The sequence below is a fragment of the Chelonoidis abingdonii genome, chromosome 9 (assembly GCF_003597395.2).
Source record: "Chelonoidis abingdonii isolate Lonesome George chromosome 9, CheloAbing_2.0, whole genome shotgun sequence".
Classification (NCBI taxonomy): Eukaryota; Metazoa; Chordata; order Testudines; family Testudinidae; genus Chelonoidis; species Chelonoidis abingdonii.
In genome coordinates this window covers 6,384,320-6,400,886 of record NC_133777.1, presented here as the reverse complement: position 1 = coordinate 6,400,886, position 16,567 = coordinate 6,384,320, and the positions used below count along the sequence as shown (strand labels likewise).

The 16,567-nt window shown below is 45.9% G+C and overlaps 1 protein-coding gene across 1 annotated transcript; it reads right to left on the bottom strand.

Annotated features, from left to right (window-relative positions):
- Nucleotides 1-110: 110 nt before the first annotated feature.
- TOP3A (DNA topoisomerase III alpha) lies at nucleotides 111-15,704 on the bottom strand. The gene is made up of 19 exons (XM_032762780.2): nucleotides 15,115-15,704; nucleotides 12,743-12,802; nucleotides 11,952-12,025; nucleotides 11,570-11,645; nucleotides 10,533-10,641; nucleotides 9,351-9,494; nucleotides 8,640-8,810; nucleotides 8,247-8,347; nucleotides 8,003-8,077; nucleotides 7,788-7,870; nucleotides 7,434-7,641; nucleotides 6,391-6,576; nucleotides 5,656-5,785; nucleotides 5,022-5,135; nucleotides 4,775-4,940; nucleotides 4,196-4,339; nucleotides 3,721-3,843; nucleotides 2,599-3,332; nucleotides 111-1,230 (listed from the first exon to the last, which is right to left on the bottom strand). Exons 1-19 carry the CDS (start codon nucleotides 15,298-15,300, stop codon nucleotides 1,055-1,057), a joined length of 3,060 nt encoding a protein of 1,019 aa, XP_032618671.1. The 5' UTR covers nucleotides 15,301-15,704; the 3' UTR covers nucleotides 111-1,054.
- Nucleotides 15,705-16,567: the final 863 nt, after the last annotated feature.

Here is a 16,567-nt window from a genome sequence, read left to right as displayed (position 1 = left end):
GTGGAAACAGCTGCTTCTAGGAAAAGAGATTTCAGCTGAGTCTACGGTCAACTTCTTTAGGCAAGAGGCAGTAATGAGAGAGAGATTGTGTTTTAAATTATGCCCAGGAATAGTGTCACTGAGTGCTCCTCTTTATTAAAAGGCACCAATCTGCCCAAAATGATTTGCATTAACTAGCAGCTCCATTAAGTTCCCTTGCTTACAATGTCCAAGGAGTAGCTAGGTTCTAAATTCAGTATCAGCTTAAGTGCAGGTTCTCTTGTTTGAGCACTTGTACTGAGCTCCCCTTTCAGGGCAAGGGATTGTGGCTTTACATTCTTTGCTGTTAATTCTCCATTGAGGTGAGGGCCAGGGGGATTAGGGAGCATTGACTGACTAACCCTAACCTGGAAGGGTAACTTAAAATATCAAACCCCACCCTGTGAAAAGTCAAAAAAACTGATTCACAACCATCAGCAGATGGTTTCCTGGACAGCATCATCCCCAACTGCTCCGTGGCCTGCAAACAAACCACACCAGCTGATCCAGCAGCATGTGAAAAGATTTCCTCCAATTCCTTTAATGCTACTCTTTTTGGCCCCCTACTGTTTCCTAGACTGAAGGGCCTGGGGGAATGGAGGCTGGGTGAGATTTGGGATTTGCAGCTCTGAAAATCTTCTCCCACTTCCCAATAACCAGCTGTATTTTTGTCCAAAGCTTTAGCTGAGAAGGGACCCAGTCTTTTGGGTTTCAAAACACACTGCCTGTATTTATAAAAATATCCCCCAGAATAATAAGCCAAGGAATGGCAGCAGTAGTTGAGCCTCCTTTAGAAGACAGCCCAGTGTCTGAATAAGTCAGAATGAAACTTTCCAAGGCATAGTTGAATGTACTGGTCACCACCAAGAGAAGACTGGCTTTTGCCAGCATTTCCAGGAAGTAGTTTGAACACAAGCCCCAGAGATATTCTGCTTCTAAAATCCACTGCATCTCTACAGCCAGCCATGCCTGGAGCCCTTCAGGACTCTAGCTTTTTCAGCATTTCTTACAAGAGCATCCCATCTACTGTCCTCCTTCAGTGGTCCTGAGGACATGTCTTCCTAGTGTGACCAAGCTGGTGGCAAATACCACAGGTCCGTTGTCTCTTGGCAGTAGGTCCTTTCTCAGAAGAGAAATTACTTGGTCTTTTACCTATGCTTCCAGACCCTCTTGAGTGCCCTTCGCTCCTGAACTGGTTTGAACAGAAAGCTCCTGCAGAGAGAGAGAGAGAGGGGCAGTTGGTTCTAAGCAGTTTAACACCATGTGAGCCACAGGAATAAGGGAAGAGTGATGAGGGAACATGGTCAGGGAGCTTGGGTCCATTTATTAATCCCACTCTTCAAAGATGCTCCTGTCTTGTTTGGCTATATCTGTTCTTGTGCAGCATCTTGCAGCTCCAGGCTAGTCCACGAGATAAAAATCAGAAGCTGCCCCAGTTGTTAAACTATACAAAGTCCAAACTGTAAACAGTAAAAATAGTGTCTACTTGACTTTAGCTAAGTTCACTTCCTCCCCCTCCTAAATTTTCTAAAAATATCCTGATTGTTTCAATTTTTTTAAGGGTCACATTAAAAACTTGAGCCCTTTTTTAAAAAAAGAACTTTCTGTACCTACTATAGGTGAAAGGAGCTGTACAAATCTTTTTTCAGCTCCTCCTCCTTTGTAATTTGCCAGCGCTCCAGGAATAGTCACTTTCGGGATTCCCCCCATATGGTCAGTTTCTCTGTTGCTGAAGAGACCATTAGGAATCAAAGGGAGCAGGAATGAAAGGATTCCAGAGAGGATTTAAAGTTTTTAAAAACAGGCAATTGTGTCCCTTTAACATCTGATTGCACCAGTTGTTCCTCTGAGGAAGGTTTGATGCTGCCCTACCTGGCAGTTTTAGCTCTTCCCATTAAGAAGAAATATAAGAGGGAGGAGGATCCACTTTTACTGGAGCTTAAACAGAGGTAGCAGCTCAGCTGGTGGGATGAAATGCAGCTCCAGTGCCAGGAGAGGACGTATAAGCACCAAATTGGTGCCCACTCCCCTTTTCAACTTCTCATCCACTCAGCAACAGCTTTTCTGAAAATGGGTATTTCCACTTGGCAGGACGTTCCCCAACCGATGAAGTTTAGGTTAGGAAAGGTCAAGGGTTCTGTGCACTGAACTGTGCCTTTGAAATGAATACCCACTCAGCTTACCACAGCCAGCCGTGAGATGTCCCGTTACCTGAATAAATCGGCCCAGAACTAAATTGTATCAGGGTACCTGTGTACCTGTTACATACCCCGCTCCAGGTCAGTCAAAGGGACTTCTGAGTTTCCCTATTGTTACAAAGAGCCATGTCAGGTTTTTAGAATAAACTGACCATTCTTTAAAGGACGCATCTAATGCATTTCAAACGAGTTACCTTACAGCACCCCTAGTCCCTCTGCCAAGTTCTGTACCTCTACAGTCCTTTTCCTATTTTTATCTTAACTGTTTTAAGATGGTGCCTGAGGGGTGCCCAGTATCTCCCTTCAGTTCAGCATGAAAAACACAGCCCCCCGCCATTGCATCCCACCCAAACCCCAACTCCAAGCACAAGCCCAGACTCACCTGGGGCCACATTTTCATCCACCCACTGGAAGAAGCTGCACTGCTGCTCTCTCGGCTTTGGGCAGGTGTGGAACTGACGCCCTTTGTTGGGTCCCTCCTTCTGGACGGTGCGTGTGATGGCCGGCTGATTGCACTTACACATCGCGCCGCCGCCCCCTGCGCCTGAGTCGAAACCGTTGCTTCCATAGCGGCCCAGACTTCCTCCTCCTCCAAGGCTCCTGAAGCTTCCTGGAGGCCTTTCACCCAAGGAATCAGGGGGTGCAGAAAAGCTCCTGTGGGTCACACTGTTTCCATCATCTGATTGCTGATCAGCCCAGAGGAAGAAGTTGCAGCTACCAGCACTGCATTTATAAAACTGCCTGCCCTGGTTGGGCCCCTCTTTACGCACAGTGAGCAATGCTGCCTCCTCCCGACAGTTGCACACCACCGCATTGTTCTCAGCAGCAGCAGCAGTGGCGGGAGCTGGGTGACTAGCAGCTCTGGATGCCCTTGCTGCACCAAGGTTTGTGGTAGGCCTCGGGTGGCCATTCTCATAGCTGGCCATGCGGTTAAGGGACTGGTTGACTTGTAGGTAGTTAGCTGGCGGGTTGACTGACTGTACCGGTCTGGATGGTCCATGTAAATATTTCAGGTCCAAGATCTCTCTCAACATCTCATCGCAACCTCCAATACATCCAACAAATTCCAGGGGTAGCAGGGGTGGGACACTACCTCGCTTGAACTTAAATTTCAGCCTAAATGAAAAATTAAAATCCGTATCTCAGATCAGAGTTCTCCTCCTCTTGGGACCTCCATCGCTTCGCTGGAACCTTGAGGCTCAACAGGCTTATTCTATTCTACCTGCCCTCCTGGGCTTGTGCTGCACCTATCATTCATCCAGTCTAGGGCCAGTCCAGGACTGCACTTCTTTGGAAGCCAGTCAATGTCGCTTTTAAAGCGGCCATAGCCAGCTGAAGCATCCTCCTCAGACTGTCCTGGGACTGGATGTGCAGTCTCTGTAGCAATCCAAGCCCAGCTCAAAAACTGGACACTACTTCCTACAGAGCAGTGCAGGCCACTGCAGCTGACCAGTATGTTCTACAGGGCAGTTGTGTGTGTCTGTATGTAACTGATGATACTCACCTATGAACCGGATGGGGTTTACACACAGCACAGACACTGTCATCCTTGCTGACTTCCAGCACAGAGTCAGGAAACCACACAGCCGCTTTACAGGTAGGATAGCTCACGCAGCCGAGATAAAACCTGTGGAGGAGTAAAGGGCTAGTATGAGGAAGAGGAATAATCAAGAGAACTGAGCAGCCATTCCACCTGCAGCTACAAAGCATATGGGACAGGGTTCAGCAGCCCACTGTTAAAGACAAGCGTAATGAGGCTGTTTTATAAAAGCGATCATGTGCTTCCAGAATCACAGCTCAACTGGGTTGCACAGTTCTTACAGTAGACAGCATGTGAACTTTGGCCTTATGCCCAGGGACATGGTGGCATAACCACACACCTTGTCATTGTTGCTGGGAGAGTGCTCTATGCTGAGCTACAAGGGAGCCACACAACATGAACACGCTGAGCTGTCACCTGTTTAACAGAGATCACTGACCCGCCATTCTTCTTGCTCTTCAGGACCATGTCACTGTTGCACTGTGGACATTTCCGAATGGAAACGGGCATGGCTGGGTAGATCTCCTCTTGCTGCGCAAGTGCCGTTACTTCTCCAAAATACTGAGACAAGGCCTGATCCAACCTGGAAAGAAACACACAGTCGCACTGGTTTCCTCTGCCATGAGCATTTACGTTTGCTCTCACTTTCCATACCACGGAGATGGTGGGTGAGTAGCTGCTCTCCCCGCTGGGCTCCAACGAACTTCACAGTAAGTCCGTTTAAGAATGTCATGAGGAAAAAAATGCGTCCATTTCAGTCGTGGTGTGGGTGCAACTCCAGAGGTCAGCACTGACTGGCACCTTTGGACACCAGCTCTGAAGCTGCCCACTAGATATAAAGGAAGGGTTGTTACACAGTATCAGCACTCAGACTCCACGCCTCCTCTTGGAAACGCCTATGTCACGGAAATAAGATCTGACATGATCAGAGCCCCAGGCATGAAGCTATGTCCTCCACTTTCCTTGCTGCTGTTCTGGGAGACTGCAGAGGCGAAGCAGGAGTTTTACTGATACTCACTTGTTGGCTTTGGCCACGGCTTCTGTGAAGACTTTCTGATACTTCTCGATCTGCTGCCTCAGCACCACAAATTTGTCCTTCTTCCCCTCGCAAATCAGCTTCAGATCAGCCTCCAGCTCAGCACGAAGGTCGGGTTTTGACATCTCATAGCCCATGGAATCATAGCCTGAGGAACAATACCTTGCTTTAAGCGAAAGGAAGGGATAGCGAAGGGATCTGCACACCTAATTGCAGTCATCATCCTTACCTTCTACCAGCCCCATGCCCAGGTGCCCTGGAAGGAACCTCTGATCTGGAGTAAGCCCCACGTACATCCGTGACTTGATGGTCTCGATGTGCTCAGCGTGAGTGGCATCAGTCCCTGAAAGTAGTTGTACAGTCATAGCTGGCATGAAGAAACCATCAGGGCTCTACAAGCTGGTATTTACTAATGCAGAGATGTGGGATACTAAATACAGGCACAAATTTATCACAATGGGCAAGTACAGGCCTATACTGCCCTCGTCCCCCACTGACTCCAAGGCCAATTGTACGGGAGCCTCGGAGGCCACAACTGGGCCCTAAATAGACTGAGATGGGAAGTAAAGCTGTATCTCCAGTGAGCTAAACTGCAATCTGCAGAGTCCTATACAATAGACTCCAGACTTGGCCTGGAGATCCTCCCCCTTCCATTACTCCATAAGTTACTTTGGGAATGCAAGTGTCCACACAATTCATTTTATCTTGGATCAGCTGTATTTAGAGAATTCTCCACCTGGTGGAAGAGACAGACCATTACAGCTACAGATTTAACAGATGACCACGAAAGGGGGAGAGGTATACAAACTCCATTCTGCTAGACAGCATGAGGTCACACGGATCCGCATGCTGTGGATACTGACCAATGCCATGTTTCTCCATGAGTGAGATGAGATCAGCTTCCGTGAGGAGCTGGGGTGGGCTGGTCTCCCCATCCACCATCTCCACTGTGGTGGGCTGAAAGCGAGACCCCCTCTCATACACTGGGAGAACCTGAAGGAAGGAGAAAAGTGCAGACTCCAATGAAACAACCTTCTGCAACATTTGTTTGAGATAGAATTTAAAAACCCAAAGCAGGCGTGGGTCATGGGGTACTGTTCTGCAGGAGACTCGTGTCTGATTTCCGGGGGTTTAACAGGTTTTGAGAGTAGCATGCTCAATACCTGGGAAGAAAAAGTGGACCCAGCATTGTTCAACAATGACCCCTTTTGACAAGTTAAGGGACAGCACCAACAAGTTTGCAACAAAAAAAAAAAAAAAATCAATCAGGCCCTCACGCAGACCAGTGACGTGGCCCCTTCCTCGGGAGGTAAAATGTGGAAGGGGAAAGGGAGTTGAGCAATCAAAACTGCCAAAATGAGCTGCAGAGGTCTTCAGGTGAGAGATGAACCTCTAGGTAGAACAACAATTGAAACAAGGAAGTTCTCAGTGGAAGTCCTGCAGGTATATCTGATAGCAGAATTTGGCCCTTAAGTGTTTACACATCCACACAGAGCCAAGGCAAGCTTAACTACTGAGTAACATTTAAACCCAGTTGCATCTTGTAATGATCTCTCCCCAATTTACCGTCTCACATATACTTTGATCAAGACGGTTACCTTGTCACTCCACTTCTCATAAGGATAGACGTCCAGATAGTTTCTGGCCAGGATCATTAGCCCATGAGCAACAAATCGCTCATTAGCAATGTCAATCTCTACAGTTGTTTCTTGTCCCTTGGCATCCTGGGAGCAGCAAGCCAAAAAGTGACGCACAATGAATTCATATAGTCGCTGTTCATTCCCCTAAGACCACACATGAAGAGAAGAGGGTCAGGAGTCTTCTCCAAATGACAGACACCACACTCATTTAAGTATAGGTTTAAGAGTCCTCTTTCAGAATGCATGTCCCTTGGGACCAGAAGTGAAGACATCAAAAGGAATCCAGTAAAAGTGCAGATCAGAGCAAGAGATTAAGAATCAAGAGATGTAGGTTCTATTCCCAGCTATACCACTGACCTTGTTAGGCAAGTCATTTAGCCTCTGTGCTTTAAAATACATCTAATAGGTACTTGTACACCTCTATTAAGCACTAAGATCTTTGCATGAAAGGACTTATAATAATAATTACTCCCCCCATAGACACGAAGCAGGACTTTAAAACATCACTTGCTTCAGGCTGTCAGGTGGTTTAGGTCCCTATGTTTTAAAAAAAAAAAAGTCTATAAGAAGGAGGTCCAGTATGCACTGAAAGCAGCATCTCTTTTGTATTGGGACTCATGAGGAAATGTAACTAAGGGCAGTGACCAGCTTTAGGATAAGCAAAGAGAACCTCCACTGAAAATCTGATGTGGACTTCAAAGGTCAAAACTTGGAAGTGGGTAAGAGGTGCATATTTCCAGCTTAGGTTTTCTATAGCACCTAGTATTTTTCAGCCAGTTTTCTGCGCAGAAACATTTATTATCAGGGTAGCATATTTTAGAAAGGATCTTTCAGGAGACAAACCCACTTTTGAAGATATGGAAAGTCTAATTCAATTTGCTAATAAATGCACAGCAAGCCCCTGTCTGCTATAATCACCATGTTACCCAGTGACTGGTAAGGTGCATTGTCAGTAGCAGAAATCATGTTAGTGACTTAACTCTGCTCTGTGTTAGACTCACCTGCAGGTTGCATGTATATTTAGTGGGGTGAATGGGAGGGTGAGCCTGATCAGATTTGGTCCCATTCCGAGGGGTTGGCCCACCCTGGTCTAGAATCCTCTGTGCAAAGGCTCCCCAGCTGGGGTCTTGGGTCTGCTGTTGTACCAAAGAGGAGAGGTTTAGGTCTTTGGGGAAAATGTTGGTCTCAGTTCGGGGATAGCTTATGTACCTTAGAGACAAAAAGAAAAACAAATAAGCCACACTGGATGCTAACCAGTCACCGTTCCTCTTGTGGGCTCTTTCCATTTCTGATTAAAGGTCTGCTGTTTCGTACAAGGTATTTAATTCCAGCACATCCAGGTCTGGGATTCTTACCCTTGAGTGTAGAGCTTTTCTGCTATTTTCATGGTTTCTTTGGCATTTATTTTGAGCTTGCGGGAAGCCAGCTTCTCAAGTTCCTGTGTCAGAAAGAGACAAAGAAGAATGGGAATATTCACCACCCAAACCTGGACAGTCACTAAAACTCATATTCAATGCTCTTAAAAAAAATAATGAAAAAAAATATCTTTTTAGCATCATATCAAACGAACCACAGTGTCTAGTGCCAGGGGCCTCCATTTGCTCTTTGGTTTGCTCCCAATCTCGACAACAGTTGCCATCGGATCCTAAGAACAGAGCAAGCAGAAAGGAAAATCAAAGTGAAGTGTCTAAATGGAGTGCTGTTTAAGGGCCCCCACGAGGCATCAGCTGCTGTCTAATGCTTCTGCCAACCAGAAGGTAAGACAGAAATGCTTGTTTGATGCTGGACCCTGTATGGTTGACAAGGTTTCCTACCTCCATACACATGTGGTACAGGACAAGGCATGCTGTGTGGTTAAAGAGTCGGTTCCTCTTCCAGTTGAAGTCCACCATGCCGTCCTCATGTTCGTGGGTCACTGCATTGACAAGGAGGTCACTGCATCAGAGAGATGGTGCAGAGCAAGACTGCACTGGCTAGACAGGGAAGGAAAGGGGGCCATAGAAAGCTTGCATGCTTTTGGGAAGACCTTCCCAACTGTGCTGAATGGCCATGGCAAAGGAAGGGGAAAATCGCATGTCTGTAGCAATGTTTACTCAGAAGCATCTCCCTCATTCGTATTTTTCAGTAAAGCCATGTTTTGTTTTCTTTTCAAAGGTGCTGAACCCTGTCAGACACTGAGAGCACTGCACTGATGTCCCAGAACATACCTTTAATTTTATAGAAGGCCTCAGGAACGAAGGCCTGGATGGCTTTAAACCTTTCTACCACAAATCCCAGAGTTGGGAACTGACAGCTACCATAGCTGATCAACTGCTCGGCTAGAACGTCGGGGAAGAGCTTCTGGAGCCTAAGGGTCTGGAATCTGGTGAAGGCAGCACCTGGAAGAAAACAAAAAGGAATTTTAAAGTTGGGATAATCATTTTAAACAGTAATCACACTACCTGCAAGCCTGGTTTCTGTCACTCAACTAACATGAAATGCAGAGGCCAAGCAAATGTCACAGAAATAGTTAAGAACCTAACAGCTCCTTCAAAGAGCAACTATTTTATTGGAAACACCTGAGTGAAGGCATGATCTATTTGTCTCAGAACGAAATCTCCTGTCCCAGGAATCAATTTTTGCATTTGTCTCATGTCACAGGGATGTGCAAACAGACGATTTTGAACCACTATCACCTGCTGTGCTTTGGAAGAATAAATGATGAGAGGTTGATGCCAGCTCTTTATCCTGGAACTAACACAATAGCCTAAAGGAGTTCAGATACTTTAACCCATCGAATTAGTTGAGCTATATATTGATAGCAAATCAATGAACGGTCCCAAACATCAATTACCTGCCAGGGCAATTTTACAGAATCCCTTTAAGGAGAGATTTACAGAGCATCAAAAACTTAGCTACTGCCCACCCTAGCTTCATACCTATCCTAAGGTCCAGCTCTTGCCTGACATCCACAGCATCGCTAATATTCTGATCGGGTTGGACGAGGTTTTCGCAGGCTGCTCTTACGGCACGAGGAGTGATCTCGGAAAAGCGGGCTCGGAATACCTGAAGGCTTGGCTTCGCTGTCAACCAGAAAGAGGGATCAAACATGATTTTCAGCCCAATGGCAGAGACTGAATACTCAGTGATTTCCTTTAAAACTATTGGTAGTAGAACGAGAACCAGTTTAAGCTTTCAAAGTAACCCCATTCAAGGTAGACGACAGATATAGGCTGATCCAAAGTCCAAAAATAAAGTCCTTTTTAGCCCACTGACGCTTTATAATGTCCTAGTTAGTTTCACTGATTTCACTCTTGTAAATCTAGTTAAAAAACAACCCCCACCCCCCGCAACATCTAGTAAATGGGGGCCATTTTTATATCTTTGCAGTCAAAAGGATCCAGGTGTTGGTTTCCAATTACACCCTTCTGCACTCCCAAGTGCAGGCTGCAGCTCCCAAAACTGGCCTAGAGTTATCATAACATAAATGGAAAAGTGCTGACAAGGCCTCTAGCAGTGGGAGAGAGGGACAGAGGGAAAAGCTCAGTTACTTTCGAGAGAGTAGAACCTAAGTTACTCCCACTGGGTCATCTTAATGTGACTACATTCACACTCCCCATCTCATCTCTTTACATTATCTGGGAAGTGAACTGGCCCAGTGACAATTAAGCAAGCCTAGATGGAATTTCACTGTACGGGTAGAAAGATGTGTTTACAATACAGCTGAGAAAATTCTATGCTCACTTCTGATACCCACCAGTACCAGAGAGCCAAGACGAGCTTTTATACCTTGACTGCAAGTTCTGTCCAACTTAAACTGTACATTTTGGCTATCACAGCAACAAAAACCCCTCACTAAATGTTAACCCTGTTCATACCAGCTGTGCTGCCTCCACCCACCAAGACTCCATTGAAATCAATGGACTGGAAACGTGGAAACGTAGCCCTGTTGCTGGTGATGTGTTACATTAACACATCTCTGATACAGTCAACACCACAGCCAGTGAATTCTTCTTGGATCTCCTGCAAACATTCAGCAGCAGCCTTTGGGTTACATTGCTGAACAAGGTATATTTTTAGTCAGCATTTCAAAGAATGAAACAGTTAAGACCTCCACCCACCAGCTTTGCAAACATGGATTATCTCAAAACCAATGTTCTCTCCTTCTCGATCGCAGTCGGTCCAGATCACCAGAGCCTGGCACTGCCGGACTTCTCGTTCTAGGGTTTTCTGAGATGAGAGAATGGCACAGCATGAGACACAGCAAGTTACTTATCATGCCATCTAATTTAGTCCAGCAGTGAATCACCAACAGCAACGTCAACAGTCTAACTTGATCTTGAAATGGAACATGTATCCATAGCAACAAATTTATTCTAATGAATTGTTCTCATTTTCCATTCTATTGCATGCAACATATTTTAGCTTTACTGACTGCAGGGATGTATGTGCACATGAGACCTCCATGTGTGTGTTTTCTGTATGTTTTCCTCTCTCTTGTGCATATATCTGAAATTAACTGCCTTGGCTGCTCTGCAAATTTTCAGCTAAAATATAATTGGTGTGTTTTGTATGAATACAGAGAGAGAGTAGAACCTCATTAATTTTCCTTCAGCTAATTAGGGGAGTGTTCAGGTCTTGTACTAATTTCCTGGTTGTAACGGGCTGCTGGAATAACACTGTATGAGAGCAGCTCCACATGACCATTTATGAGAACAAGATTTGTATCTCACAAGGCTAGTCAGTGAGCTAACAGGTTTTGATGACTATAGTAAATAGTCACTTATCTGCATCCATTTTATACAAAAAATAGTCATTATCTAAATTTGGATCGTGTCCCTTATTATTTTTTATTAAACCCAGGACTTTCCGATGTAATCTAGATGTAACTGGGGCCATTAATATATTGATTCCAATAGAGGGGATTCTACTTTAAATAAATCAGTCCTTTGAGCCTGACTGCATAGGCTAGGAAACTAAGTTCAAAGGCAGACAGCATGTATAGTCTGAAGAATGAGAGAGAAAATATTTATCTTGGCTACAGTCCCAGACAGCTAAAGGTTATGGACAGAGGTCCAGTCCTCTCTCTGTCTGCACCAATATTTGTGGAACCTGTCACTAATATTTGAGTATCATGTAGCCTTTTAAAAGCACATACCTTAATATCCACAAAGTTTTCAGGGCAGTATTTCTCAATTTCAGCTTCAAAGAGTACAAGGGGGTTGCAGCTATGCCTGGGGAAGAGATGATAAACAGCAGGACTCAATGTACAAAAGAAATCAAAACATTCACAAGTGATTACCTGATGCTTTCTATCTTTTATTGGTGTACCGATGAAGTGCCAGAATGGTGGTTATAGTGGCAGTATTACCGTCCTTGTATTAGATGAGGACACTGGTACACATACACATTAGCCAATTCATTAATTGTCATAAGTTACATTTCACAGGCTGACCTTAAAGGCTCATTGCACTGCACATCTCAGCATAAAAAAGATGAAAGCAGCATGTCACCATCTCTCTCAGATCAGTGGTACTAACCATTTGCGAAATGGCATCTTAAAGTCATGAGCCAGCAAGTGTCCCGAAACAGAGGTCATCGCCACAGTAACATTCTGCAGGAAATGGATTAAGACAATTAGTTTCTCACAGTTGCTTCTGTTTTGTTAAAGTCTGGTTATGTTGGTGTCCACGAGCTCCAGACACATGGCTTTCATTTGATGGATTGGACACGTCAGTTTCTAGTCAATGATATCTGCCTTGCTTCTACTGACATAGGAATAGTTCTCCCTTCCAGCCACAGCTGAGCATTGTACACACGTTATCGTATACAATCTGGGAATTCTGAATATATGAGTGATCAGATGGAAAATGCCTTCTTGACTTAATAATGCTTAGCATGTATGGAGAGCTGTTCATCGGAGGATCTCACAATGCTATTTTACAGATGGGAAAACCAGGGCAAAGAGATGTAAAGTGACTTCAGGCCACATTGGAGGTCAGTGGCAGAGCCAGATGTAGAAGTCAGATCTCCAGACTCTTAGACCCGTCCCTTAACCACTGAACCATGCTGTATCTGTAGGAGATAAAGACAGCACAACACTAATAGTAGAAAAGACATTTCCCCTATGTGTTCAAATGAAAACTTGAGATCTCAATTTCACAATAATTTGGTTATTCTTCATACACATATTCCTTGCACAGATCTCCATTACCGAATACATAATTCTGTACCATTGTACTTATGTTTTTGTTAGATGATCAATCAGCATGTTGTGTTTCCCTGAACCAGAATGGTTATACAGCATTATGAAAAAGAGATGGAACCCTACCTGGCCAAACATATGATAGTCATATTCATAGATCTTGTTGAATTTGGAAAACCCTTCTCTCTAGACAAAAAATGGAAAAGATGTTTAAAAAATTGCTCCCCCACAAAAAAACCCACCCCAAATCAATGTACACAAATGACAGCTATAGCAGAAACCATGTAAACACGTGACAAATGAAAAACAGGCTGCTGGTGTTCAGGTGTCCAATCATTTTTCAGTGAATTAAATAAGATCTAGAGTAAAGGCAGGCTGAATAGAAATACTACTGGCCATTTATAGAAACAGCTGACACTTAATGGTGCTTTACAGCATCAGAGCACTGTAGAGCACCCCTGAGAGACATGTAAGAGTTATCACCCTCTTACAGACGGGGAAACAGGTGCAAGGAGAGACTGAAGAAGTCACTCAGTTAGCCAGTGGCACAGCTGAGATTTAACTCTTTGGATGAAGACTGAAAAATATTCCAAGTTCCCAATGAACAACTGTCAGCTCACAAAAAAGACACCTAATTCAGCACACACTGTTCCCAGGGTATCCTCCACTTATCAAGGTTTGCAGAGGTTTCTAGAGTGGGCCCAAACATTTCACATTATCTTCTTTGGAAGTGTGTCGTTATCTAGATTGATTCAGACCATCAATTCTCAAGTAACCAATTTTTTTACTTCTACCATATCTTTCAACCTAGGATCTACCTGCACTTTTATAAACATTAAGCCTCCCAGCACCCTGCCATAAGGATATTAGACCTATTTTACATCAGGGTTGATTGAGGTACTGAGAGGTTACACGAATTGACCATTGTCACATCACAATGGCTTCCTTGATGACAGGATGCTGTTCCAGGAAGAAGGACTGCTAAGCAGAGATGGAGGTCCATCTATCTAGGAAGGGGAAGAGCATATTTGGATACAGACTAGCTAACCTAGTGAAGAGGGCTTTAAACTAAGTTCGACGGGGGCAGATGACAAAAGCCCACAGGTAAGTCAAAAATATGGAGACCTGGGAAAAGGGTTGGATCTGGCGGGAGCATGGGCTGTTGTAGCAGGAATAAGAGAGAGAAAAGAGAGAACATACAGGGGAAATCAAATCAGTATTTCTCTACACTTACATTTTATAGAGCTCTAACTTGCTGGCTCGGGAGTGTGAAAAATCATCCCAAGTGCAGCAAGTCTGAGTGCTTTAAAGCGCTATTGTAAACAGGCTCCGAGCGCTGGGAGCACATGGAGGTGGAGTACCAGGAGCGCTGGGAGAACACATGACCACACTCACACTTCAAAGCACTGCCACGGGAGGGTTCCTGCGACAGCACTTTGAATTTTCCAGTGGAGCCATGCCCTTAGAAGTATGGGGAAATAGCAGGAAGAACTTGAAATGCTAGTTAATGAACACAACGATGACATAGTTGGCATCACAGAGGTGGGTTAATATGCACGATTGGAATATTGGTACAGAAGGGTACAGCTTGCTCAGGAAGGGGAAAAAGGGAGGTGTTGCTTTATATCAATGGCAAGACAGGAACAAAACATAGAGTTCTCTGTTCTAACCATTAAATCATATTCACTGTGTTAAAAATTTAAGCCACTGGAATTTGATAAGGAATAACAGCACTGCAAGAAGCAGCATTTTTTGACCTGCTAAACCAATTATAATACATGGCAGGAGATGCCTGTGGCTGTTTCAGGTTCTAATATTTCTCACATATATAACAGATTGCAAGTTACGAATGACAGCAGAAAATTCACCAAGGCAACACCTCATTGCAAACAGACAAGACACAGTCCCTATTTCTGTGCATCTGGAAACAAAACTTGGGACTAAAGAACAGGATTCCTATATTGCTTCAGCCACAAGGGGAAATGAGCCTGGTGCTATCAGCCTCGTCTTGTCCGATATGCGTTTGTCCATCTCACCTAACCTGGCATAGTTCACCTTCAGTAGGAATCTGTTTGGGAAAGGCCAGAACTGGAATAGCACAAGCTATTGCATGTAAGGATTGAAGTACACTGGTAGAGCGCTGCAGAGTGGCCCATGGTTCTAACAAAACAGGGAGCTGCAGGTCGGGACTGGTTTAAACTGGCACTAGAATAAGGATGCAGCTTGCACATTTCCTGGCTCTAATGGGTGCTCAAGCAAACAATGCAAGCCTTGCATTTTAATTTGATCACATCAAAATAACACCAGCTTTAAAAAGTCTCAGCAGTGGTATTTAGACTCTCTAGGGCAGCACCACTACATTATATCTATTTTAAGATAAAATGAATTAACCCAGAAACAATTGAATGATTGGCAAGTACCCCTAACAAGTTGTTTATGTAGCTGGGAAAACAAAGCAAACTAAACCCAAAAAGAAACTATTGCTTTTACTCTCTTACCCGCCTCATTCTGCTATTGGAGAGAATATCTGCAATTCCTCTGGCAGCATCATTTTTCTCTGCCACACAGAGGACCTTCTGAATCTTTTGGAATGTCATATCCTCTGCAGCCTGGGAGAAGAGACTCCAGGACTGAGACAACAACCTGACCCCACAGCGGGCAAAAAGCCTGGCCTGAAAGTTCATTCTGAGAGCTGAGGGCAGCTCCCAACTTGCCAAGACATGTTGCCGTTTCCTCAGGCTGCTGCCACTTTCAGACACCCACCAGGTATCAGTAAAAGTCTTGGCTTAAGGATTCCACCTCCACACGGTGAGCAACCCCTCTAAAGTACCCCTGGCATGATTTTGATGGGGCAGTAGTTAGAGACCCTCAAGCTTCCCCACTGATGTCTGCTAGCAGCTCACTCTAAATTCCACCCCACGTGTTTTTAAAAGTTAAAGCAGATGCTAGCTGAGGATGTATATCTGAGCTATAAGAGACTTCCAGTCCCCTCCCCAATAACAATGCACTATTTAGCCCATCACCCATGTCCTTTCCCAACCAGACTCAACCTCCTGAACCCTCCCCCTCTCAGCCCAATGGCAAGGGCTCCCCCTCCTCCTCAGCCCAATGAAAAGTCCCCCTCGCCCCCCCCAGCCTAATGGCAAGGGCTCCCCCTCCCTGTCCCCACCTCAGCTCCCAGTATACAAGCCCCCCCGCGCTCCCCCAGCCCAATGGCAGGGACCCCCCCTCTCAGCCCAACAGCAGGGATCCCCCTCCTCCCTGCCCCCCCCTCAGCCCAATGGCAGGGGATCCCCCTCTCCCCTCAGCCTAATGCCAGGGACTCCGCTCCCCGCTGTGCTGAGGGCTCCTAGAACCAGGGGGCCACGATTCCCTCCAATACTTTCCTTTCCCTCCTCCCAGCCGAATTCCACGCCGCCGCCGCGGCGCACACTGTCGTGACGAGATAGGGAAAGGGCGCCGTTTACCTATTTTACGCCTTGCCGTAAAGTGACACCGCCGCCTGCTGCGGGCGAGAACTACAACTCCCAAGAGGCTTCGCAGCTTCATTTCTATTTTTAAAACAGTGATTCGCTTCTGCTCCTGCCCGAGAGGCGCCGCCAAGGCTTTCAATAACGTCTGGAGGGTTACCTTGACAACAGTAAACAGAACAGACCCTGCGGGCGCGGAAACCATTTCCGGGTCAGAGGTCACAGCCCGAACGGGTCATGTGATCGGCAGATGGCTGCCGGGCCGCGGGCCTTGTGAGGGAAGTGACGGTTCCTGGTTCGAGCGCCAGCCCGGGCGAAGCGGGCCGGGGCGGCTCGGCTGGCGTTAGCGCCCGGCGTGGAGGAGGCCCCGGGCCGGGGGAGCAGCCCGCCCTCCCTGCTCGCCAGGACAGCCCAGCTGGCGGGGAAGAGCCGGCCCCTGCCCGTGTGCGGAGTCGGGGGGAGAACCGGCCCTGTGCGGGAG